The 25,389-nt window shown below is 66.6% G+C and overlaps 4 protein-coding genes across 4 annotated transcripts; 1 reads left to right on the forward strand and 3 right to left on the reverse strand.

The window, feature by feature from the left end:
* Positions 1–213: 213 nt before the first annotated feature.
* TMEM132A (transmembrane protein 132A) lies at positions 214–9,335 on the reverse strand. Its single transcript, XM_074148697.1, is given in 13 exon segments — positions 214–1,341; positions 1,467–1,658; positions 2,781–3,057; positions 3,964–4,166; positions 4,292–4,435; positions 4,531–4,723; positions 5,844–5,993; positions 6,115–6,497; positions 6,584–6,871; positions 6,969–7,183; positions 8,902–9,021; positions 9,024–9,145; positions 9,280–9,335. Coding segments are annotated over 13 exon segments (3,471 nt in total).
* Positions 9,336–10,191: 856 nt separating this feature from the next.
* Positions 10,192–11,919, reverse strand: TMEM109 (transmembrane protein 109). Its single transcript, XM_074150074.1, has 3 exons — positions 11,509–11,919; positions 11,316–11,418; positions 10,192–11,218 (listed from the first exon to the last, which is right to left on the reverse strand). The coding sequence occupies exons 1-3, from the start codon at positions 11,719–11,721 to the stop codon at positions 10,845–10,847; spliced, it is 690 nt and encodes a 229-aa protein (XP_074006175.1). The 5' UTR covers positions 11,722–11,919; the 3' UTR covers positions 10,192–10,844.
* A 1,078-nt stretch (positions 11,920–12,997) lies between these two features.
* Positions 12,998–18,835, forward strand: PRPF19 (pre-mRNA processing factor 19). Its single transcript, XM_074150073.1, has 16 exons — positions 12,998–13,195; positions 13,622–13,771; positions 14,981–15,057; positions 15,142–15,283; positions 15,463–15,536; positions 15,656–15,718; positions 15,802–15,843; positions 15,942–16,016; positions 16,283–16,358; positions 16,605–16,714; positions 16,877–17,032; positions 17,129–17,198; positions 17,372–17,457; positions 17,661–17,831; positions 18,020–18,125; positions 18,289–18,835. The coding sequence occupies exons 1-16, from the start codon at positions 13,177–13,179 to the stop codon at positions 18,384–18,386; spliced, it is 1,515 nt and encodes a 504-aa protein (XP_074006174.1). The 5' UTR covers positions 12,998–13,176; the 3' UTR covers positions 18,387–18,835.
* A 238-nt stretch (positions 18,836–19,073) lies between these two features.
* ZP1 (zona pellucida glycoprotein 1) lies at positions 19,074–24,505 on the reverse strand. The gene is made up of 12 exons (XM_074148698.1): positions 24,328–24,505; positions 23,923–24,044; positions 23,480–23,818; positions 22,369–23,404; positions 21,108–21,251; positions 20,805–20,989; positions 20,614–20,711; positions 20,246–20,373; positions 19,957–20,146; positions 19,700–19,850; positions 19,285–19,369; positions 19,074–19,180 (listed from the first exon to the last, which is right to left on the reverse strand). The coding sequence occupies exons 1-12, from the start codon at positions 24,503–24,505 to the stop codon at positions 19,074–19,076; spliced, it is 2,763 nt and encodes a 920-aa protein (XP_074004799.1).
* Between the last annotated feature and the right edge of the window lie 884 nt (positions 24,506–25,389).

Consider the following 25,389-nt stretch of genomic DNA (forward strand, 5'->3'; position numbering starts at 1 on the left):
CTCGGGCATCTGGGGCCAGTCCATGGGTGGCCCCGCTGGGGCAGGGCTTGGGCCACCAGGAGGGGATGAGCAGTGGTCCCTAAGAGCAGCACAACCCACTGCAGGCAGGGGATGGGGGTGACACGTCCCGTGTCCCCCTCCCAAGGGTGGCGTGGGGAGGAGGATGGTCCCTTACTGGAGGGGTGGTGGTGTGGGGGGGGGGGGGGCCGGGGGTCAGGAGCTGCCCCGAATCCTCTCCATGTAGCTCCTGAGCTCCTCGGGGTCCCGCAGCCCCATGTCCTCGCACACCCAGCGGATGTCATCCTCGCTGGCCACCAGGATGGACTGGACGTTGGGGGCGGGCTGGGGGGGCTCCTCGGGGACCCGGGCGGGGGCGAAGGTGACAAATTCCACCCGCTTCCTCCGGCCACCCCCCAGCGTCCCCCCCCCTTCCTTGCGGGGTAAGGGAGCCCCGGGGGTGGGGGTGCCGGTGGGACCCCCGCTTTCGGAACCGGGGGGTACCCCACAACAGCAGCGCCCGGCCTCGGTGGCCGGTTCGGGGGGGGCCGGTGGCTCGGGCTGCCGGCGGTCCAGTTGCCGGCTCAGCTCTTCCTGGTCGGTGCCCAACCAGACCCAGTTATGGGGTTGGGGGGCCGAAGGGGCCCCCCCGGAATCCGGCAGCTCCTTCTGCTGGTAGCGCAGGACGAAGAAGATGCAGTTGAGGAGGAAGATGAAGATGGCGAGGCAGAAGACCCCCAGCAGGACGTACATGCCGATCTCCAGGTCGCTCACCCCCTCGGGAGCCTTCACCATCTCATCCTCCTCCTCCTCTTCCTCCCCACCGGCGCGGCCGTGGCCGTAGCCTTCCTCCTCTTCCTCCTCTTCCTCCTCCGAGGAAGAACCCCCCAACCCCTGGAGCTTGGTGGAGGCAGGTCCCACGCCGGCGGGCTCCCTCCGCCGGGGCTCGCTGGCCGCCGTCACCGCCTCCCCGGACATGGCCCCCTCGGCCCGCGGGAAGGGCAAGCTGGGCCGGGGACGGCCACCCCGGGGGCTACCAGGGGTGGGGACACGTTGGCCGGTCCCCACCTCCAGCCAAGCGGCCCCGGTGGCCAGCGCGGCTGCCCGGTGGCGGCCCCGACGACAGGCGTCGGGGGGGTGAAGGCTGAGCTGCAGCAGAGCCCCCCGCCCCGGTCCCTCGGCCACCAGCCACGGGCGAGCGGTGGGGACAGCGGGCGAGCCCCCCACGGTGGCCACAGAGGGGTCCAGGGAGGTGACGGTCAAGGCCACCTCCTGCCAGCCGTAGAGCTCCAGCGGGGCCAGCGTGCGGTCGGAAAAGGCTAGCCAGACGGACAAGGTGGCCTCCTGCCAGGGATGATGGCCAGGATGTCACCGGAGGGGGGACACCGGCCACCTTGGCACATCCACGATGTGTGTGGGGGGGGGGGGGGGGGGTGTCCCCCCCCCCCTCCGCCGCCACCCCCTCTCACCTGCTTGGGGTGACGCAGGGTGGCCGTCCCCAAGGCGGTGGCGGTGACCACCCCCGGGTGGCCGGGCTCTGGCCGTAGCCCCAGGGCCAGCTCGGCCACCACCTGGGCTCGTAGCTCCGTCACCGTCACCTTCTCCTCCGACACCACCAGCATCTGCTCCCCCAGGATGGAGTCCGAGAGCGGGGACCGGACCTGGGGGCACAGGGGGAAGGTGGGGACACGGGGGGGTGGGGACACACACACACACACCCCCCCACCTCGTGACATGTCCCCCCCCCCCCCCAGACTTCACGGCTTCCATCCTTTGCCCCCCCTGCCCTGGCCCCCCCAGCCCCCCAGTTCCCTCCCTCCAGCACCCCCCAGGTCCCCTCTCCCCCCAGCCCCCCCCTGCACCCCCCAGGTCCCCTCTCCCCCCCAGGGTCTCCCTCCAGCCCCCCATCTCCCTCTCTCTCCCCCCAACCCCCCCACCCCCAGTCCCCCATCTCCCTCCCTCCAGCACTTCCAGGTCCCCTCTCCCCCCAGGAACCCCCTTCAACCCCCCCCGTCTCCCTCCCTCCAGACCCCCCATCTCCCCCCAGGACCCTCCTCCAGCCCCACATCTCCCCCCCCCCCCCATCTCCCCCCAGGACCTCCCCCCAAGCCTCCTCCCTCCATCTCTCCACCCTCTGCGCCTCCCCAGCTCCCCCCCAGGATCCCCCTCCAGCCCCTTGCACCCCCCAGCTCCCCTCTGCCCCCCAGGACCCCCTCCAGCCCCCCCAGCTCCCCCCCCTCTCCCCCCAGGACCCCCTCCAGCCCCCCCATCTCCCCCCCCTCTCCCCCCAGGGACCTCCCCAGCCTCCTCCCTCCATCTCTCCAGCCCCTACACCCCCCCGACTCCCCCCAGGACGCCCTTGCACCCCACAGTTCCCCTCTGCCCCCCAGGACCCCCTCCAGACCCCCATCTCCCTCCCTCTGCCCCCAGGATCCCCCTCCAGCCCCACATTCCCCCCCCCTCTCCCCTCAGGGACCCCCTCCAGCCTCCTCCCTCCATCTCTCCAGCCCCTCCCCGTCCCCCCAGAACCCCCCTGCACCCCACATCTCCCCTCTGTCCCCCAGGACCCCCTCCAGCCCCACATCTCCCTCCCTCTGCCCCCAGGACCCCCCTGCACCCCACATCTCCCCTCTGCCCCCCAGGACCCCCTCCAGCCCCACATCTCCCTCCCTCTGCCCCCAGGACCCCCCTGCACCCCCCCAGCTCCCCTCTCCCCCCAGGACCCCCACCCTCCACCCCCTGCATCCCCCCTCAAAAAGGTGAGCCCCCCCCCCCAACCCTACCTCCACGGACGTGACCCCGGGCTCCCGGCCGACCACCACGGTGCCCCCCTCCAGCGATGCCACGCGGGGGTCCTGCACCCGGGTCCTGCTGGCCACCAGGTGGGTGACATCCAGAAGCCAATCCGGGCCGGGCAAGTAGGTGAGGTGACGGCCACCATCCAGGGGGTGGGCCACGAAGTGGGCCAGGACCCTCAGCGTCGTCCGTTGGTACTGGGGGCGGCAGCCCCGCGCCCGCCGCTCCCCCTCCTCCCCGGGCTCCTCCGCCTCTGCCGGGGGGCTGGGGGGGTGGGGGGGTGGCAGGGACACCCGTGTCACCGGCCCCGAGGGGCTGCTGGGGTGTGTGCCACCGGGGCAGGGGGGGGACGTGTCACGAGTGCCGGGGGTGCTCAGCGGGGCAGGGACATGTCACAAGTGCGTGGGGGCTCAGCGGGGCAGGGCTACATCTCATGGGTGCCACGGGGCTCAGTGGGGCAGGGAGACATGTCACGAGTGCGTGGGGGCTCAGCAGGGCAGGGGTGCGCACCCCAAGCACCATGAGCCTCAGATGGGCAGGCACATGTGTCACGAGTGCCACAGGGCTCAGCAGGGCAGGGCTGCATCTCATGGGTGCCACGGGGCTCAGTGGGGCAGGGACACGTCACGAATGCGTGGGGGCTCAGCAGGGCAGGGCTGCATCTCATGGGTGCCATGGGGCTCAGTGGGGCAGGGACACGTGTCACGAGCGTGTGGGGGCTCAGCAGAGGCAGGGACATGTCACGAGTACGTGGGGGCTCAGCGGGGCAGGGCTACATCTTGTGGGTGTCATGGGGGTCAGTGGGGCAGGGACATGTGTCATGAGTGTGTGGGGGCTCAGCAGGACAGGGCTGTGCAGCATCATGGGCCTCAGTGGGGCAGGGACACATGTCACAAGTGTGGGGGGGCTCAGCGGGGCATGGGTGCATCTCATGGGTGTCATGGGGCTCAGCGGGGCAGGGACACGTCACGAGCGCGTGGGGGCTCAGCAGGGCAGGGGTGTGCACCCCAAGCCCCATGGGGCTCAGCCGGGCGGGTACACGTGTCACGAGTGCATCGGGGCTCAGCAGGGCAGCCGTACGTGTCACAAGCGCGGTGGGACTTGCTGCCCCAGTTGGGGGGGGGGGGGGGGGGGCTGTGTGTGTGATGGCAGGGGGTGCCCCAAACTCACCTCTCGGGGCCACCGGGCAGACGCCAGCCCCTCACTTGCTCCAGCGTGGTGTCCCCCAGCTGGACGCGCAGGGGCAGCAGCGGGGCCCAGACGGTGAAGCGCAGCGAGGCGTGCAGCCGCCGGGACCAGAAATCCACCCGTGCCCCCCGCGCCCCCCGGCTCTCCTTGCCCCCCACAAACACCGCGTCGCAGGCATCCGAGACCTATGGGGATGGGGGGGGGGGGGGGGGGGGGGGGAGAAGGGGGCAGGCAGAGGGGTAAGGGGGCAGGATGGGGAGGGGAGATGAAGTGGTGGGGGGGGGGGACACCGACGGGGGGGGACGCTCACCTGCAGCACTTGCTTGTCGGCCGACTCGCAGCCCGGGGGCTCGGTGAGCTCGGCCACGCCGCCCCCCGCCTCCACGGCCACCAGTTTAACTGGGACGGTGCGGGGGACCCCCGTGAGAGGGGCCGTGTTTAGGATCTCCAGCTCCTATGAGGCAGAATAGGGGGGTGGGGGGGTGAGCATGTGGGCCCCCCCCCCCCCCCCCAGCACTGGGTTGGGGGCTGGGCTGGGTGGTCACCCACCTGCACTAAGGGGACGAGGGCACGGATGTCCCGTTCCGCCACCTGGATCTCCCAAACCAGTTTGTCCTTCTGGGCGTCGGGGTCCTGGCCGGGATACTCCACCTGCCAGGTGAGGGGCCGCGCCGGCGCCAGCCCCCCCGTCCCGTTCTCCACCCCCAGCTCCAGGTGCAGGAACGCGGCCGAGTCGGCCACCCTGGGTCACCGCAGAGGGGTTGGGGGCCACCTCGTGTCACACCCCCCCCCCCCCCCCTCACCAGCCACCCCCCCACCCCCCTCCTCCCCCCTGCTGGGTCATACTGGGATGGGAGCGGTGCAAGGTACAGGTCCCTTTGGTCATACTGGGATGGGAATGGTGCAATCTAGAGGTTATCCTGCTCCGACTGGGTCATACTGGGATGGGAGCAGGGCAATGTACAGATCACCCTGCTCCAACTGGGCCATACTGGGATGGGAGCAGGGCAATGTACAGATCACCCTGCTCCAATTGGGCCATACTGGGATGGGACTGGTGCAAGGTACAGGTCCCCTTTGTCATACTGGGATGGGAATGGTGCAATCTATAGGTCCCCCTTCTCCAACTGGGCCATACTGGGATGGGAGGGGTGCAAGGTACAGGTCCCCTTTGTCATACTGGGATGGGAATGGTGCAATCTATAGGTCCCCCTTCTCCAACTGGGCCATACTGGGATGGGAGGGGTGCAAGGTGCAGGTCCCTTTGGTCATACTGGGATGGGAATGGTGCAATCTACAGGTTACCCTGCTCCAACTGGGCCATACTGGGATGGGAATGGTACAATGTATAGGTCCCCCTGCTCTAACTGGGCCATACTGGGATGGGAATGGTACAATGTATAGGTCCCCCTGCTCTAACTGGGCCATACTGGGATGGGAGCAGTGTAACCCACAGGTCCCCCTGAGCCATACTGGGATGGGAATGGTGCGACCCACAGGTCCCCCTGCTCCAACTGGGCCATACTGGGATGGGAGCAGTGCAATGTAGAGGTCCCCCTGCTCCAACTGGGCCATACTGGGGTGGGAGCAGCGTAACCCACAGGTCCCTCTGAGCCATACTGGGATGGGAGCGGTGCAAAACACAGTTTCCCCTGGCTCTAACTGGATCATACTGGGACGGGAGCATTACAAACAGGTCCCCCTGGGCCAAACTGGGCTATATTGGGATGGGAGTGGTACCACACGCAGGTCCCCCTGCTCTAACTGGGCCATACTGGCATGGGAGCAGTGTCACCCGCAGGTCCCCCATGCAGAAGCCCCCTCCCACACCGGGGTCCCCGGGGTGCCACGCTGCTCCCTACCTCCAGCCACCGCGGTTGTCCCCGCTGCGCCGACAGGTCACCACGGCCGTGGAGTGCTTGGGACCCCGGGTGCGCTCCAGGTGGGTGGTCCAGGCACTGGGGGACCCGGGACGGGCGGCCACCACCTGCAGCCCCTTCTTGGCTTTGATCCTGCCATCGGACCCCCCCCGCCCCGTCACACAATGTCCCCCTCCCGGCACCCACCACCCTCTGGAGGGGTCTCTCGGTCCCTCCGTGGGGGGGGTCCCCTTGCCCACCCTGGGGGTCTCACCGCAGCGTCAACTGGTCGGCGGTGAAGTTGTGCCGCAGGGCGAGGGTGACGGTGAAGCGCTGGCCCGGGCGCAAGGTGACATCGGGGACCCGTAGCAGGACTTTGTCATCCAGCCGTACCTCCTGCCACCGAGCCGGCTCGGCCGCCCGAAGCTCCAAGGTGCCCAGGTATCGGGGTGTCTCCCCACCCCGGCTCCGCTCCCGACCCCCGCTACGGCCACAGTCCCCCGGTGCCACCACGCCGTAGTGCAGCTCGGCCGGCTCAGGGGGCTCGGGGTGACCGGGGGGGTCGGCCACCCGGCGGCGGCTCCGCGGGGTGGGGGACACGGAGGAGAACCAGCGCGGGGGGATCTCCAGCTCCACCACGCAGGCGCCCAAGGGTGCCTGGAGGGGGGAGAGCGGGGCTTCAGCTTGGGGGGGGGCCAAGAGAGTGACACCCACTCCCCCCTCCTCTGATGGGTGGCACTGACCTGTAGGCGACATGTCCCACGGGCCACCCGGCCGCGGTGGTGGGCATGGAGGGCGACGCAGGGAAGGTCCCGCTCCCCGGGGGGGTCCCGCTGGCCAGGGGGGTCCCGCTCCCCGGGGGGGTCCCTATCCCGTGGGGGGTCCCGCTGCCCGGGCAGCCAGTCGGGACCTTGCAGATGGAAAAGGACGCGGGCGACGGGCTCGGCTGGGGACACTGCGCTCTCGAGGGACACGGCACGGATGGCCCACGCCGAGCCCTCCCTCCCGGGGGGGGTCTCCGTGGGCACCTCCTGTAAAGACACAGGGATGGTGGCAAGGGGGTCTGGCTGCCCCAGGGTGGCGGGTGGAGGGGGAGGGTGACGGGGTGGTGGTGGGGGGACATTTTACCTGCCGGGTGCTGAAGGGGGGGTAGGTGGCCTGGAGGAGGGGCTGCGCGGCGGAGCCGTGGGGCAGCAGGAGGTAGGTCTCGGTGCGGGTGTGTAGGGAGGAGTTGGGGGGCAGGTCCTGGTCTGCCCGTTGCAGCCGGTAATATTCGGGCACCCCCAGCACCTCCAGGTCCGCCGGCAGGTAGACGGGCTCGGGGGGGTCCCCGTCACCCCTCACTGCGAGAAAAGGGGCTGGGTCACCCACCTCGGGGGTCACGGGTTGGCAAGTTGGGGGGGGGGTGTGTGTGTGTGTGTCTCTACACCCACCTCCATGTTTAAGGTTGGAGCTTGGTGCCAGGGGCCGGGGGGGAGAAAATCGGCTTTGGCGCTGCCGTGGCATGGCACAGCACGCCCCCCCCCCCCCCCCCCCCCCGGCCACCCCCTCGGGGACAGAGTGACCCCGCACCCCTGGAGGTTGTCACTTGCGTCGTGCTGCACCACTGCAGCCCCCAGGAGTGGGTGCTGGGGGGCGGCGTGGCACCCCACTGGTGCCAGGGTCAGTATTGGGGGGGGCCAGCATAATCCCGCCGGGACACCTGGTAGCCACGGATCCAGGGATAGATCCCATTCTATCCCCGTGGGTATGGGAGGGGGCAGATCCCACCAAGACACCCGGTACCCACGGATCCAGGGACAGATCCCACCGGAACACCCAATACCCACAGATCCCACTCAATCCCTGTGGGCATGGGAGGGGGCAGATCCCACCAAGACACCCGGTCCCCATGGATCCAGGGACAGATCCCCCTCGATCCCCAGCTCCTCATGGGCATGGGAGGGGGCAGATCCTGCCGGGACACCTGGTACCCACGGATCCAGGGACAGATCCCACTCAGTTCCCAGCTCCCTGTAGGCATGGGAGGGGGCAGATCCTGCCGGGACACATGGTCCCCATGGATCCAGAGACAGGATCCAGAGACAGATCCCACTCAATCCCTATGGGCATGAGAGGGGGGCAGATCCTGCCGGGATGCCCAGTACCCAGAGATCCAGGGACAGATCCCACCGGAACACCCAATACCCAGGGATCCAGGAACAGATCCCACTCAATCCCCATGGGCATGGGAGGGGGCAGATCCTGCCGGGACACCCGGTACCCACAGAGATCCAGGGACAGATCCCACTCAGCTCCCAGCTCCCTGTGGGCACGGGAGGGGGCAGATCCCGTCGGGACACCTGGTCCCCATGGATCCAGAGACAGATCCCACTCGATCCCCGTGGGCATGAGAGGGGGGCAGATCCTGCCGGGACAGCCGGTAGCCACGGATCCAGGAACAGATCCCACTCCCCGTGAGCATGGGAAGGGGCAGATCCCACCAGAACGCCCGGTAGCCACGGATCCAGGGACAGATCCCACTCGATCCCCAGCTCCCCGTGGGCCACGGGAGGGGGCAGATCCCGCCGGGACGCCCGGTACCCGCGGATCCAGGGACAGATCCCACTCCCCGTGGGCGCGGGAGGGGGCAGATGGCGGGGGATCCGGTGAGCGGGGAGGGGGGGGGGGGGGGGGAGAGGACCGAGGCAGATCACGGATTCCCGTGGGTCGGGGGGAGCGGATCCCCCCCGGGCTGCGGGGATCCCGTTTGGACGGGGAGGGAGATCCCCCCAAAGATCACAGCGGATCCCACCTTCCTTGGGCGATCCCCTCGGGATCGCGGGGGCTCCCAGGCGGCGGCGGGGGAGCGGATCCCCTCGGGATCGCCCCGGGGGAGCGGATCCCGGCGATCCCGAAATGCGAGGGGGGGGGGGGGGGGGGGGGAGAAGTCGGTCCCGGATCCCGGCAGCCCGGCGGGAGCGGATCGCGGCGGCATGCGGGGATCCCCCCCCCCCGCCATGGGGTGCGGACCCCGGCTCGGGGCTGGTGCCGGTGCCGGTGCCGGTGCCGCCGCACTCACCTGAAGCGCAGAGCAGGGCGGCGACCAGCAGCGCCAGCCGGGTCGCCGGTGCCGGTGCCGGTGCGGGAGCCATGGCCGGGGAGGGCTCCGCGGCGCGTCCGTGCTCCCGGCGCCGCCGCTCCCGTCCCTCCGCCTCCGCGCCCAGACAATGGGGCCGGGGCGGGACCGGCACCGGCGCCGCCTCGTCCCGCCGGGTCCTAAACACCGGCCTTGCCCAGCTCCGGGCACCGCTCCAGCCCCGTTCCTGATCCCAACCCCTCATCCCCATCCCATTCCCTAGCCCTGCTTCCCCATCCCCGTGCTCATCCCATTCCCGCCCCCATCCCCTCCCACTCCCCATCCCCGTCCCCATCCCCGTTCCATGTCCCTGTTTCCCACCCTTGTTCCCATCCTCGTTCCCCATCCCCGTCCCCGTCCCCATCCCCGTTCCCCATCCCGGTTCCCCATTCCTGTCCCCATCCCCACCCCACTCCTCATCCCCACCCCATTCCCCAGCCCCATCCTTGCTCCCCCCTCTCAATCCCCATCTCCACCCCCCCTGCTTCCCATCCCACTTCCCATCTCCATCCCACCCCTATGCCCACCCCTGCTCCCCATTCCCATTCCCCATCCCACTCCCCATCCCTGCTCCTGCTCTCCATCCCCATCCTTGCTCCACATCCTCATCCCCATCCCATCCCCATCCCATCCTCATTCCCACCCCATCCCCATCCTCATCCCATCCCATCCCATCCCTATCCCATCTCCATCCTCATCCCATCCCCTCCCATCCCATTTCCATCCCCATCCCCATCCCATCCCCATCCTCATCCCACCCGTATCCCATCTCCATCCTCATCCCATCCCCTCCCATCCCATTTCCATCCCCATCCCCATTCCCATCCCCATCCCCATCCCCATCCCCACGGAGACACCCCCGGGAGGGGGCTCTGCTGTCCATCCTCCCCTCTCCCACCCCAGTCAGGGTAACTGGGAGGCACTGGGAGGGACTGGGAGGGATCGGAGGTGGCTAGGGGGGGTGTGGGGGGGGACACCCAGCAGCCAGGACGGCTGGAGGACAACGGGGACACGGAGAAGGGGACGGATCCTGGCACGGATCAACCCCCCCGCCCCAGGCACTCAGCGCTGGGCAAACAAGAGGACGAGGGGCAAGTGCAGGGCAACCCCCCTGCACCCCAAAAACCACCACCCCCCCCCTCCACAGACCCCCCCCCCCCCCCCTCCTGCGGGGAGCCCCCCCTGCAGCCGTACCCCTTCCCCCGGGGTGGGGGGGGGCGCAGCCAAACCGGGGCAGGATAAAACCGTTTTTATTCCAACCCATATATCAAAACAGTTCAAAAAGCAGCTTTAAATCCCAAAATTGACAGCGGGGGGGGGGGGGGGGGAAGGACGGACGGACAGGACACGGGGGGGGGGGCTGTATGTCCCCCTCCCCCCATGAGGAGAACCCCCACTTTGGGCTGGGGGCGATGACCTGGGTGGGGAGGGGGATCCCCCCCTGTGTGGGTTCCCCAAACCGGGGGGGGTCAGGGTGGTCTCCCCCCCAGCCCCGTGGGAGGCTTGGATTTGGGGCCGGGGTTGGGGGGGGGGGGGACACATAGGAGGGCCCCCCCCCCCAGGGGAAGGCACTTTTGGCTTGCGTGAAGGCACCGTGAGCAGGTCCCCAGCTTTGGGGGTGCTGCATTGAGGGGGGACACACACACACTCCCAAGATGGGGGGGGGCTCAGGGCTGGTGTCACACACCCCCCCCCGCGGTGGGGGGGTAAAGGGAGAAGGGGGCCCCAAGGAGAACCGTGTTGGGAAGGGGGGGGTCTCAGCAGGGAGGACACATGCTGGGGTGGGGGGGGGACACACAGAGCCAAGCTGAGGGGGTGCGCTGGGGACAGTGCTGTCCCCCCCCCCCCCCAAACCCCTTCCCGAGGACAAAGTGGGGGGGGGGGTGTCACTCCTCCCGGTTTCGGGGACCCCCCCACCTCTGCCGCCGCCGCAGCTCCTCCACCTTCCACTCCAGGCTGCGCAGGGAGGCCTCTAGCTGGGGGCTAGTGCCGTGGGGGGGCGCTAGCCACCCCCCCAGCAGGGCGTAGAGCAGCCAGAGCCCCAGCAGAAGCCCCGCCTGGGTGGTGGGACTCTCCCGACATGTCGCGACATGAAGGAAGGCGGCCAGGAAACAGCAGAGCTTCACCCACCGCAGCAGGGGGAACAGTAGCCCCAGCAGCCGGCTCAGTAGCCAAGAGGCCACCAAGGCCACCAACCCCCACAGCAGGACCCGTTGAACCTCGGCGGGACTCAGAGCCATCGCGCGAACCAGCCGGTCACCTGGGAGGGAGGCCGGTGTCACCAACCGCCGTGGTGGCACCGGGGATGGGTGACAAACCTGTGTCGTGTCCCCCCCCCCACCTTCCCCAGAGCTCACCGCTGTGGCCAGTGGTGGCCAGGAGGTCGCCCAGGATCCCGCAGAGCGTGGTCAGGGCCACCGAGATCCCCGAGGCCAACACCCAGAGGGTGGCAGAGAGGCTCTGTGGGGACAAACGGGGCTGAAGGGGACACGGGCTGGGGGGGGGGACACAACATTTGGGGGTGCGCGGAGGGGAGGGCTGGCAACTTACCTCGGCCACCAGCCGCAGGGGCTGGGGGCCCAACCAGCTCTCGGTGGCCACCCAGGCGGCTCGTCCCAGCCGCGACAGCAGGTCATCGCCGGCGGTGGCCCCCCCAACGCCATCGTCCTTCTCGTCCTTCGCCCCGTCCCCCGACGCCCCCCCCAGGAGGGGGACCCACAGCAGGAGGGCCAGCAGCGCCCCGCGCCCCAACTCGCCCCCCATCTTGGAGCACGGCCCTGTCTCTGTGGGGACAGTGGGGTGACACCAGGATTTTGGGGGGGTGGGTGGAGGGGTGGGGTGGGTCTGGGGACAGCGGGGTGTCCGTTCCCCCCCTCCCCCCCCCCCCCCCGCCCCACTTTGGGCTCTGGGAGGGCCGTGGCCCCGCAGCGGGCCTCTGTGTGTGTGTGTCCCCCCCCCGGTGTCCCCCAGCTATATTTAGGACGGGTGTCAGCGGGAGGTGGCGCCTGCCCTGACCAAGGGCATGGGAATGGGGGGGGGGGGGACACGACACCTGGTTCCCCCAGGACCCCCCCACCCCCGGGACCCCCCACCACTGGTTCCCCCCAACCTCCCGGGACCCCCAATCCCTCCAGGACCTCCCACCCAGTAGCCCCAATTCCCCCGGGACCCCCAAACGTCAGGTCGTCCGTCCTGTCCCGTCCCCCCCCCGTCTATCCCCCCTTGGGTACACCCCCCCCCCCGTCTCCCCCCGGTACCCTCCTCCCCGGTACCCCCAATCCCCCCCAGTACCGCCCCCCAGTACCCCCGGGACCCCCCACCCCATCTAGCCCCCCGTGGATCCCCCCACCCTGTCTGTGTCCGTCCCCCCCCGGGTCACCCCGGGACCTCCCCCCCTCGGTACCTCCAATCCTCCCGGTACCGCCCCCCGGTACCCCCAAACACCGGGGCACCCCTACCCCCGGTACCCCCACCCCCTCTATCCCCCCCCTCCCCATGGGTGGCCCCCCCGGGACCTCACCCTATCCGTCCCCTCCCTGGCTCACCCCGAGACACCCCCCGGTACCCCCAATATCCCCCGGGATCCCCCCCCCGACCGGTACCACCCCCGGGCCCCCCCACCCCGTCTATCTTCCCCCATGCGCCCACCCCCCCACACCTCAGGAACCTCTCCCCGGTCACCCCGGACCCTCCCTCCCGGTTCACCCCGGTTACCCCCCCCCCCCCAATACCACCCCCCCACACACGGTGGGGCGGCGCTCACCGCCGCCGCCGCAGGGGGGCGCTGCGGAGGCGGGCGGGAGCGCGCGCTCGGCCCTCACCTCCGCCGCGGGGCACGACGGGAGCTGTAGTCCGCCAGGCGCCTCTCGCCCCCCGTTGCATGCCGGGACACGGTCGCTATGGTAACGCCGCCCTCTCTCTCTCTCTCTCTCTCTCTCCACTCCTCCCGCCCCCCCCCCCAAACCCCTCCCCAGTGGCGGCGCGCGGGGCATGCCGGGAGGCGCCGTTGCCGGTGGGGGCGGGGGTCGCGCGCTGGCGCGGGGCAGGCCGGGAGCGTTTCCGTTTCCGGCGGGGCCCGCGTGAGCCGTTGGGGACGCCGCGGCGGCCGCGCGCGCCGGCCGGAACCGGAACCAGAACCAGAACCAGAACCAGCACCGGAACCGTTACCGGAACCGGAGCGGGCCGCGATCGGAGAGCGGCGGCTGCCCCGCGTCCGCCATGGCCCTCATCTGCTCTAGTGAGTGCGGAGGCCGCGGAGAAGGCCCCGGGGGGTTACCGTGAGGGGGATACCGGGCTTGGGGGTTACCGGGAGGGGGATAGCGGGGTTGGGGGGGGGGGGGTGTGTGTGTTACCAAGTGGTGGGATCACGGGGTAGTGGAGTTACCGGGAATGGGGGGGGGGGTTTATTGGTGTGGGAGTTTACCGGGGTGGGTGGCCGCCGTTAAGGTGGTTACCGGGCTGGGAGGCCACCGTTAAGGGGGTTACCGGCCTGGGAGGCTACCGTTAAGGGGGTTACCGGCCTGGGAGGCTGCCGTTAAGGGGGTTACCGGCCTGGGAGGCTGCCGTTAAGGGGGTTACCGGGCTGGGTGGCTGCCGTTAAGGGGGTTACCTGGTGCTCGGTGGGAAGGTGATGGTGCCGTAACCCCCAATCTCCCCTCCACAGTCTCCAACGAGGTGCCCGAGCACCCCTGCGTCTCCCCGGTCTCCAACCACGTCTACGAGCGGCGGCTGATCGAGAAGTACATCGCCGAGAATGGCACCGACCCCGTCAACAACCAGCCCCTCTCTGAGGAGCAGCTCATCGACATCAAAGGTGGCGGGATGGGACAAGGGGGTTGTGCCGGTTCTCCCCCGGGGGGAAGCCCGTGGTCACCGTGGTCGGTCTGGGGGGAGCTGTGAGGGCCCCCGGAGGGGTAGCACCCTGAGAATGGGTTTCCTGAGGGAAATCCATGATGTTCTCCTGAGTGGAGTTCTTCAAGGATTGGTGTTGGGACCGACATCTTTGTCGGTGACATGGACAGTGCCACCCCAAGGGACCTGGACAGGCTTGAGAGATGAACCTCATGGAGTTCAACAAGGTGTAAAGTCCTACACATGGGTCAGGACAATCCCAAGCACAGATCCAAGCTGGGCAGAAGAATGGCTGGAGAGCAGCCCTGAGGAGAAGGACTTGGGGGTGTTGGTGGATGAGACGCTCAACACGAGCTGGCAACGTGCGCTGGTAGCCCAGAAAGCCCCCCACATCCTGGGCTGCATCCCCAGCAGCGTGGCCAGCAGGGCTGGGGGGGGGATTCTGCCCCTCTGCTCCGCTCTGGGGAGACCCCCCCACCCCAGTGCTGCCTCCAGCTCTGGAGCCACCAACAGCGGAAGGACATGGAGCTGTTGGAGCGGGGCCAGAGGAGGCCACGGAGATGCTGGGAGGGCTGGAGCCCCTCTGCTGTGAGGACAGGCTGAGAGAGTTGGGGGGTTCAGCCTGGAGAAGAGAAGGCTCCGGGGAGACCTTGGAGCCCCTTCCAGTCCCTCAAGGGGCTCCAGGAAAGCTGGGGAGGGACTCTGGATCAGGGAGGGGAGCCCTAGGAGGAGGGGGAAGGGTCTGACACTGACAGAGGGGAGATTGAGATGAGATGTGGGGAAGAACTTCTTTGCTGTGAGGGTGGTGAGAGCCTGGCCCAGGTTGCCCAGAGAAGCTGTGGCTGCCCCATCCCTGGAGGGGTTCAAGGCCAGGTTGGAGGGGGCTTGGAGCAACCTGGTCTGGTGGGAGGTGTCCCCCTCCATCCTGGAACTGGATGATATTTTAAGGTCCCTTCCAACCCAAATCATTTTATGGTTCTCTGATAAATCCACGATGGTCTCCCTCGTAGCCAGAGGAGGGAAACCATCAGCTTGCTGTGGTCAGAAAGCTGAGCTGCAGCGGTCAGGTTGTTGGAGTGGGGGGAGTGTAAAGGTGTTGGTGCGCCTGTCTAAATGGATCCATAGGGGTGTTGGGGACACGGTTGATGTGTTCATCCTCTCTCGTTGACAGTCGCCCATCCCATCCGTCCCAAACCTCCGTCTGCCACGAGCATCCCAGCCATCCTGAAAGCTCTGCAGGATGAGTGGGTGAGTACTGGGTTGTGACTGGGAACGGAGCTGGGTGCTGGGACCCGCCGCCTTTCCCTGCCTGACTCTTTTTCCTCCCGTTAGGATGCCGTCATGCTGCACAGCTTCACCCTCCGCCAGCAGCTCCAGACGACGCGCCAGGAACTGTCCCACGCGCTCTACCAGCACGATGCCGCCTGCCGTGTCATCGCTCGCCTCACCAAGGAGGTCACTGCCGCCAGAGAAGGTGACTTTGGGGTGACACGGGGTGGGGTGGAGACTGTGGGTCTCGGGGAGAGGGAGCTGGGGAGGAGCGAGCAGCAGCAACAAACAACAAGTAGTCTTGGTGGCGATTGTTGTCCTGGAACGCCATCTCCTTTCTCTTTCAACACATTTTAAACTCAAATCCTTTCTCTGCCACCGCAGCTCTGGCGACTCTGAAGCCACAGGCCGGTCTCATCGTGCCCCAGACGGTGCCATCTGCCCAGCCAAACGTGGCGGTGAGTCCCCGCTGCCCCTCTGGGTGCTTTTTCCCCTTGTTTCCCCCCTGCCAATCTCCGCTCACCTCCCTTCCGTTCCCCTTCTGGGTGTAACCAGCCCCTTTCTCCGTTCCCCGCAGGGAGCTGGGGAGTCCATGGATCTGGGAGAGCTTGCGGGCATGACCCCCGAGATCATCCAGAAGGTAAGAGATCTTCCACTTGACTCTGCCACAACCTTCGGCGGTGGCTTTTCTCCAACCGTGACCACCCTTCTCTTGTTCTTCAGCTTCAAGACAAGGCCACGGTGCTCACCACGGAGCGTAAGAAGGTAAGTGGCCCCGTTTCGCTCCGAAGATGCCACAACAGCCGGGACGTGCCGTGCCCCGAGAGGCTGACGTTTATCTCCGCGCTGTTTTCCTTTTGCAGAGAGGAAAGACTGTTCCGGAGGAGCTGGTGAAGCCGGAGGAACTCAGCAAATACCGGCAGGTCGCCTCGCACGTGGTGAGTGCCGTGATATGGGCAGGGGGTCGTAAACTCCCCCGTCGTGCAGCATCGATAGGTGACAAATCTGCTGCTGGGCAGAGCGAGGAAGAGGGTTGTGACACTCTGTGCCACAGCCAGCAGGGGGCCTGTGCTGGATTAGATGTGGCCCAGGCTTCTCCCGATGGGATGAAACACCCTGGGCCTCCCTTAAGAGCCTTTCGTTTCCATTTTGGGGGTGTCTTCTCCCTTGTGGTGTTAATCTGGTGTCCTCCCACCTCGTGCAGGGGCTGCACAGCGCCAGCATCCCGGGGATCCTCGCCTTGGACCTCTGTCCTTCTGACACCAACAAGATCCTCACCGGTAAGGGAGCCTCCTCCACTTACTGGGGACTCTGGTGTTCCAGGAGGGTTACCTGGGAGGGGCTACGCAGGAGGAGGGTCCCTTACTCTCTACTTTTGGGGGACAGAGGTGGGACAAGGGGTATGACGAATCTTCTCACCTTCTGGCAAAGCTGGGGACATGGTGGTCCCCAGAAAAGGTGGATGGACTTGGGCTTGTTTGGCCACAGACTCCCTTCTCTCACCCCTTCCTGCTTTGTTTTTCCAGGTGGGGCTGATAAAAATGTCATCGTCTTTGACAAGAGCTCGGAGCAGATCCTGGCGACGCTCAAGGGACACACCAAGAAGGTCACCAGTGTCGTCTTCCACCCCTCTCAGGTGCACTCAGGCCCACGTTTGGCCTCTTCCCTCCCAGCCAGGTTGCCCCAGATCGGGTTTCCTGGGCCCTCTTCTGGTGATGGGACCAGTTCTTGCCCGTTGGGAGCTCTCTGAGATGGAGAGGTGACTTATTTTTAATCGTTAACTTTCCTCCTCGTGTAGGATTTGGTGTTCTCAGCTTCTCCCGATGCTACTATCCGCATCTGGTCTGTGCCCAACGCCTCGTGCGTGCAGGTCGTGCGTGCCCACGAGGGCTCCGTGACGGGGCTGAGCCTCCACGCCACAGGCGATTACCTCCTCAGCTCTTCTGATGACCAGGTGAGACCCTTTCCTGCCCCACAGACGCCACCACCACCCCCCTTAACCCCCAGCTTCTCATCTCTCTCTACTCAACACCCTGTTCCTCTCTTCCAGTACTGGGCTTTCTCCGATATCCAGACAGGCCGTGTCCTCACCAAGGTGACAGATGAGAGCTCTGGCTGCGGTAAGGTTTATATCTGAGTATTCCCAACCCCGGGGGGGGGTTGTTGTGAGCCTGTGGAGAAGGGATTTTTTCCCCCTGGAGATCACAAGAACTTGTTTTGGGGCGGGGGGGGGGGGGTAGTGGGCATCGGAAAGTCTCTCCAACCCTCTGAATCTCCTACTGTGTCTCCTCAGCTCTCACCTGCGCCCAGTTCCACCCGGACGGGCTCATTTTTGGAACAGGAACGATGGATTCTCAGATCAAGATCTGGGATCTGAAGGTAGGGATGACCCTAGGGGTGTTGAGGGAGGGGACGTTACGGTGGGAATGAGTTTGGTTTAGCGCCCAGCAGTGTTCCATCCGAGGCGCCGTGCCCGTTTCTCCTGGAGTGGGGTTTTGGGGAATCTCTTTTGGAGGGTTTGTTTTTTTTTTTTTTTTTTCCCTCCAAAAATACAGCCTGTTTCTAACCTCCTCGTTTCCCAGGAACGCACCAACGTGGCCAACTTCCCGGGACACTCCGGCCCCATCACCAGCATCGCCTTCTCCGAGAACGGCTACTACCTGGCCACGGCGGCCGACGACTCCTCCGTCAAGCTCTGGGATTTGCGTAAACTCAAGAATTTCAAGACGCTGCAGCTGGATAATAACTTCGAGGTGTGTCACTGTCCCTTTTTCCACCCCCCCACCCCCCTCCTCGATGGCTGGGCGGTCTTCTCTCCCTGTGCCCACCATCCCCGCTGTGCTCTTCCTCTTTGGGGGGGGGGGGGCTGATGGGAAATTGCTGCCCCCGCCTAGAGCTTCCTGAGCTTGTTTTGAGGCTTCTTTCTCCTTTTCCTCCGCAGGTGAAGTCTCTCATCTTTGACCAGAGCGGCACCTACTTGGCCCTGGGGGGGACTGACGTCCAGATCTACATCTGCAAGCAGTGGACGGAAATCCTCCACTTCACAGGTGAGGAACTGGGGTGTTGGGGGGGGGGGGGGGCGGGGGCACATTTAGGGGGGTGGAGAAGGCCTTTAGGTCCCTTCCCGCGGAGAGGAAACGCTCTCCTGGGTCTCCGGGGTTTAATTCCGCTCGATGCCGTTAACCCCCCGGTTGTTTTTCCCTCCCCCAGAGCACAGCGGTCTCACCACCGGAGTGGCCTTTGGCCACCACGCCAAGTTCATTGCCTCAACGGGCATGGACCGGAGCCTCAAATTTTACAGCCTGTAGCCCCCCCTGCCCCGCCAAGAGGTGGGGTCGCCGCCGCGCTGGGGCTTTTTTGGGGGAGGCGGGGGGAAGGGGGGAGGGTATCGGGGTGGGGAGGGAGGGAAACCAGTGGTTCGTTAATTCTCCGGGTTCCCCTGCAGAACAGGGGCGGGGGGAAATTGGATGTCGCCTTCCCCTCTCTTTGTGGATTTGTTGGTTTAGTTTTCTTCTTTTCTGGTTTTCGTGTGTGTCTCTCTTTTTTTATTTTTATTTTTTTTGAGGGGGGCGGGGGGGGGGTTGCTTTAGATTCTGTTTTTTGCTTGTAACTTGAATGCAACAAAAGGCTCCCACCCCCCCGTGGGATGTTTGGGGCCGGGATTGCGGCCGGGAAGGCGTGGAAGGGAGGGAAGGGCCGTGAAGGTTTTGTAAGCAATTAATCTAGTTTCATTATGGAAATAAAGAACTATTCAGGGACCCCTCCTCTTTCCTGTCCCCATCGTTCCCCCCCCCCCAAGACAAAGCACCCCCACAGCCCCCGCCTTGAGCATGGCTTTATTTTTCCAGTTTGCCCCAAAATGTCAGGCAGCGCCTGGGTGGTGGCAGGAGCTGCGTGGGAGGAAGATGAGGAGGAGGAGAGTTAATTAGAGCTGGGCTGAAGGTGAAATTTTGAAACTTGGGGGGGACACACACACTCACCCACCGCCTTCGGGCTCAGCCTCTCTGCAGCTTGGGGACCTTCGGCAAGACAATGAGTCCCCGGGATGTCACCATGCCTAGGGCTTCTGCCCTCCTCCCGTCCCCCAGAGACCGACGGGCTCCTGCCGGAGGGGCAGGGGGGTTGGCTTGGAAAGCCTCGGGGGTGACAGAGGTCTCCCCTTGCCGTGGCCACCTGCCCGAGGGGGCTGGTGGCACCCAGACTTACGTGATGGCACTCCCAGCTGGCACGAGGGACGGCAGGGCTCGGGCTGCGAGAGGTGACACACCGAGGCGCTGCATGAGATGTACACCTGGAAGCCACGGGGTGGAGGTGGGGGGGGCCAGCATCAGTGGCTGATGCTGGGGTCCCCAAAGGTGCTGGGGACCCCCGAGGAAGGTCCTTCAAGCCCCAAGGAACACCCACCCACCCCACCCCCCCCCAAAGCAGTGTGGGCTCCCCACTGTGGTTGTGGGTCCAGGGTGTGGAGCAACATGGGGGGCAGTGACCATAGTCAGCTGGGGGGTTGCTCAGGAAAGGTGCTGGGGTGGGTTTGGGGGGGTTGGGATGGGGGGTTGCCAACGTTGGGGGGCTCAGGGGGGACCACCAGGGTGGCTGTACTTCCCCCCCCCCCCCGCCTCACCTCTCCCTCCAGCACCGCCATGGTGGGGGGCTCCACGAAGGTGAAGGTGGAGATGACGAAACGCTGGTAGTGACTCGGGAAGGGCAACTGTGGCGAGGCCGGTCCCATGGGGACAAGCTGGGTCCTGTAGTTGTCCCCTGCGAAGGGGCACCTGGACGTGCGAGAAGGACCCTCGGTTGGTGCTGGTGACCCCTCTCCTCCTCCTCCTCTTCCTCCTCTCCATCTTTCTGTCCCCCCCCCCCCTCAATTCTGCTCACCCGTCCACCAGGATGGGCCACTGGGGCTCGGCTGCGGCGTCGGTGCTGGGGGAGGCCCAGCAGTGGTGCAGGACCAGCACCAAGTTGGGGTCCGTCTTCTGCAGGAGACGAACCTCCACGTAGATGGGGTCCCTCAGGACCCTCACCAAGGGATAGTCGCCGTCGGGGTGATAGGAACTGTAGGTCTCATCTGCGGGAAGGGCGAGAGGCTCAGCGGGGTGGGGGGGGGGGGGGTGACGGAGAGGACGGGGTTGGAGGCGGGGGGGGGACAATGGATGGGGCTCCTCACCGGTGGCGATGCGCAGTTGGAGCCCGAGTGGCCCAAACATGGCCATGGGGGTGGAAGAAGGGGGTGCAGCCACCTCCATGCGGAGCGGCAGGAGGTCGCTGGCGTTGTAGATGCAGCGAGCTTGGAGGCTGGGGGGAGCAGAGCAGAGCTGGAGGCCCCCCCATATCCTTCAGCCCTCCCCCCAGCTCAAGGAGGGGGACCTGCTGTGGAGTTCCCCAGTCCCACCACCAAGCACTGGTGGCCAAGGAAGTGGGGGGGGAGCTGGTCAAGGGGGTGCTGCAGGCAGAGGGGGGAGCAGGATGGGCTTTGTTGAGGGGGTGTCCCGGTTTTGCCCCCCCCCCCCCCTTCCTTGGCCACCTACACCTTACATGTAGGTGCTGTCACGTGTGATGGAGCCGCGGTGGGACCCCTGGACGTCGATGGTGGAGATCAGCTGGTTCTCATAGATCAGCCGGTCCTCGATCACCTGGGGGGGGTGGGGACACATCAGGGTCCCCCATCATCACTCTGAGCGGCTCGGGAGGCGGGGGGGGGGGGTGGGGGTGGGTCCCATCCTTACCTGGACGGTGGTGCCGCATTCCGTGACGGGGAAACGGAACATGACGAAGGTCTCGGTCACCCTGACCGGCTCGCAGCCCGGCTGGCTACTGGCCAAGCGCACGCTGTCCAGGTTGTAGGGTTGGGTGGCCAGTCCCCGTGGCACCACCAGGACGAAGTGCCCCTCCAACAGGCACTGCACGGTGGCTGTGGCAAGGAGGGGACCCGTCCCCATCAGCCAAGGCGGGGGGGGACCTCCAGCCCCCAAGACGAGTGCCGGCCGAGGGCGCGGGGTGTTCCCGGGGGACCCCTCCCAGCGTCCTACCCGTGTTGCCGTAATAGCAGGGCGCCGTGCGGTCCATGTCATCGTAGCAGCAGCCCGCCTGCAGGCATGCCTCCCGGCCCGGGGGGGCCACGCAGGGCATCCTCCCCACCGCCACCTGGCACTGCTCCCGCGTCAGCTGGGTGCCTGGGGTGACAGAGAGGGGACGCTGCCCTCAGCCATCCCCCTTGGCATCCCCCTGACCTGCCTCACCCTGCCCCTCGGCGTCCCCCCGAGCACCCCCCTGAGCATCCCACCCCCCAAAGCATCCTCCTGCCCTTCAGCATCCCCCTGCCCTGCTTACTTGAGCATCCTCCTGCCCCTCAGCGTCCCCCCAAGCATCCCCCTGCCCCTCAGCATCCCCCCCGAGCATCCCCCCCGAGCATCCCTGGCCCCTCAGCATCCCTGGCCCCTCAGCATCCCCCTGCCCTTCAGCATCCCCCTGAGCATCCCCCCCCCGAGCATCCCTGGCCCCTCAGCATCCCCCTGTCCCTCAGCATCCCCCTGTCCCTCAGCATCCCACCTGAGCATCCTCCTGCCCCTCAGCATCCCCCAGAGCATCCCCCTGACCTGCCCACCCGCCAAAGGATCCTGCTGCCCCTCAGCATCCCCTTGCCCCTCAGCATCCCCCTCAGCATCCCACCTGAGCTTTCTCCTGCCCACCCGAGCATCCCCCTGCCCCTCAGCATTCCCCCACCCCTGAGCATCCGCCCAAGCATCCCACCCGCCAAAGCATCCTCCTGCCCTGCTTGCTTGAGCATCCTCCTGCCCCTCAGCGTCCCCCCAAGCATCCCCCTGCCCTTCAGCATCTTCCTGAGCATCCCCCCCGAGCATCCCCCTGCCCCTCAGCATCCCTGGCCCCTCAGCATCCTCTTGCCCTTCAGCATCCTCCTGACCTGCCCACCCGAGCATCCCTCTGCCCCTCAGCATCCCCCTGCCCTGCCCACCCAAGCATCCCCCTGTCCCCCCGAGCATCCCCCCAAGCATCCCCCCGAGCATCCCTGGCCCCTCAGCATCCTCCTGCCCCTCAGAATCCCCCTGCCCTGCCCACCCAAGCATCCCCCTGTCCCTCAGCATCCCACCTGAGCATCCTCCTGCCCCTCACCATCCCCCTGTCCTGCCCACCCGAGCATCCCCCTGCCAAAGCATCCTCCTGCCCACCCCGAGCATCCCCTCATGTCTCTCACCCGCTTTTCCAGGGACAGGGAGGACCCACCCCTGCTTTCACCCCTCCGTGTCCCCCCCACCCCCCCCGGTGACTTACCTGCCCCTGCCGAGGGGTAGAAGAGAGCCGTGGATTGCAGCAAACTGGCTTGGGATTGAAGACCGGGATGCAACAAGCCGGGCTGAGCTTGGGGCTGCAGCCCCGGACGCACCAGCCCCGACTGGAGCTGAGCCTGAAGTCCAGGACGGACCAAACCCGGTCGGGACTGGAGTCCTGGATGTCCCAAACCCGGTCGGGAATGGGTGGCATGTACCAACCCGGCTTGGCTTTGGAAAGCTGGGCGCACCGAGCTGGACTGGGAGCCGGAGTGAGCCAGCCCAGTTTGGCTCTGGAGCCCAGGGCGGAGTAGCCCAGCTTGGGAATGGGGCTGGAGGCTGGAGCCGGCTGAGCCCGCCTGGTTTTGGGATTGAGCTTCTGCGCGGATGAAGCCTGCTTGAGTCTGGGCACCAGCGTGGACACCGGGGTGCACCAGCCCAGGCTGGTTTGGGATCTGGAACCCTGGACGAATATGTCCTGGTTGGTTTTGACCACCAGGATGCACCATTCCAGGCTGGTTTTGGGTCTGGAGCCCTGGACGAAGATGCCCTGGTCGGTTTTGAGCTCCAGGATGCACCATTCCAGGCTGGTTTGGGGTCTGAATCCCTGGACGAATATGTCCTAGTTGGTTTTGACCCCCGGAGTGCACCGTCCCGGGCTGGTTTTGGGTCTGAAGTCCTGGGTGATGGAGCCCTGGTTGGTTTTGGGTCTGAACCCCTGGAAGAAGACGACCTGGTTGGTTTTGACCCCCAGAGTGCACCATTCCAGGCTGGTTTTGGGTCTGGAGCCCTGGACGAAGACGACCTGGTTGGTTTTGAGCTCCGGGATGCACCAACCCTGGTTGGTTTGGGGTTTGAACCCCTGGTAGACGAAGACCTGGTTGGTTTTGAGCTCCAGGATGCACCATACCAGGTTGATTTTGGGTCTGACCCCCTGGGTGACGGAGCCCAGGCTGGGCTGGTGGTTGCATCCCTGGACGTATTAAACCCTGTTGGGGTTGGGTGAGGGGACGAACCATCCCTGGCTGGGGCTGAAGACCCTGGAGACCCTGGCCATGCTGGGACTGAAGCACCTGGAGACCCTGGCCATGCTGGGACTGAAGACCTGGGCGAACCAGGCTGGGTTGGGGGTGCACCAGGACGGGCTGGGTCTGGGCCACAGGGTGAACCTGCTCCGAGTGGGCTTGGGGAGAGAGTTGGGGTCCCGAGATGGTGAGGGTGGACTGGGACACGTGCTGCAGGAGGCCAGGCTGGGCCAGGGGGACAAGGACATCAGCTTGGCTCTGGTGGACGCTGTTGCCTTGGCCAGCTTGGTGCTTGGTGCCCAGGTTGCCATCCGTGAGGATCTCGTAGTCCCCAGGCTGCGGGCAGGTCATGTTGACTTCGTAGGAGGCAACCGGGACCCCGCTGAGAAGCATCTCCTCCAGCTGCACCCTCAGGACGTAGCGGTCCTCCTGTGAGGTGGCAGGGAGGGACGGTCACACACACAACCTCCCCCCCCCCCTCACCCCAGCCCCACCGGTGCCGGGGGTCACCATGGGTGGGACGGGACCCTCACCTTCACCAGAACATGGCAGCCTTCGTAGCCAGAGGAGAAGATGATGGCGCCGTCCGTCCCGGTGTTGAGCCAGTGGAGGCAGATGGAGCAGTTGGCCACCTCAAAGCGGGTGCCAAATTCATCTGGGGACACACACACCCCCCCGCCGTGGGCACGGGGAGGAGGGAGGGTGGGGGTGGGGGTGAGGTGACACAACCGGGTGCCGTGATGCTCAGAACCCCACCACCCAAAGCTCATGCCCATCCCATCAGGGATGGATGGATGGATTTGGGGGGGGGTAACCCCGGGGAGATTTGGTACGTGTCACCCCCAAGGAGACACCAAGGGGGGGGGGAGGGGTGGTGTGGGGGGGGTGTCCTCATACTCACCTCCCCCCCCCCCCCCCCCCCCCGCCCTTACACTCACCCATGACTTTGAAGCGGACGGTGCGGCCGCGGGAGGGGTACGCCAGCAGCTGCATGCCATAGTCCCCACAGTCGTAACGGTACCGCAGGAGCGAGACGGCGGCTCCCGGCCCCGGGTGCAAGAGAAGGAGGAGGAGGAGGAGGAAGAGGAGGAGGAGGAAGGAGAAACTCCCTCCCATGGCCGTGGTGGCGAGCGATGCCGCGGCACGGGGCTCTCCGTGGGGTCGGCGCCGGGGCCACCGATTTATACCCGGTCACCGGGGGGGCAGGTGGGCGGGGGGGGTGGAAACAGATGACCCGTGGGGGGGCCGTGCCGGGGACGAGGGGACAATTTCTGTCCAGGGCTCCTCGCTCCCCTGCCACCGGCGACCTCGCTTGCCCCCGTGGTGGTCACCTCCCGTGGCCGTGCCGGGGTGACCGGGCAGGAACCGAAAGCTCTTTGAAGAAACACTTTGTCCCACGGTGGGAGAGACAGTCCCTGGAGGTGGCACTGGCCGGGATGCCCCACTGGACCACGTCATCCGGGCGGGAGGATGCCCACCTTCCCCACCCCCTTGCCACACAGCCACAAACCGGAGTTGGGGGGGGAGGACGGGACGACAACGGTGGCATCTGGCTCCCCGATGGGCCACCACGCTGCCAGGGCAGCCATGGGACTGGGAGCCTGGGGAGGGACTGGGAGCCTGTGGAAGGACTGGGGGAGCACGGTGGCACGATCCCAGTGAGGTCTGGGGGTTGGGAATTGGGGAATTGTCCCCTTGGTGGCCGCATGCCCCCCCCGGCAGTGCCACCAGGGGACCCGAAAGCCCTTCCGAGAGCACTTTGTCCCACGGAGACGAGGAGAAACCCTTCCTGTGAACGGGGAATCGAGATTGCATGGGGCCGGGGGGGTGTGAGGGGGGTGTCCCCAGGCCACCCCCTCGTCCCATCCATCACCTTCCTCTACCCTGGGGTGCTCCCCGGCACCCCGCTCTCCTGCCTGGTGGGTGCTGCTGGGTGAAGGTCCCACCAGCCGTGCCGTGGAGGGGGCTCTTCCCCCCCCCCCCCCCGGGTGTCCCCGCAG

Source organism: Numenius arquata, chromosome 6, assembly GCF_964106895.1.
Source record: "Numenius arquata chromosome 6, bNumArq3.hap1.1, whole genome shotgun sequence".
Classification (NCBI taxonomy): Eukaryota; Metazoa; Chordata; class Aves; order Charadriiformes; family Scolopacidae; genus Numenius; species Numenius arquata.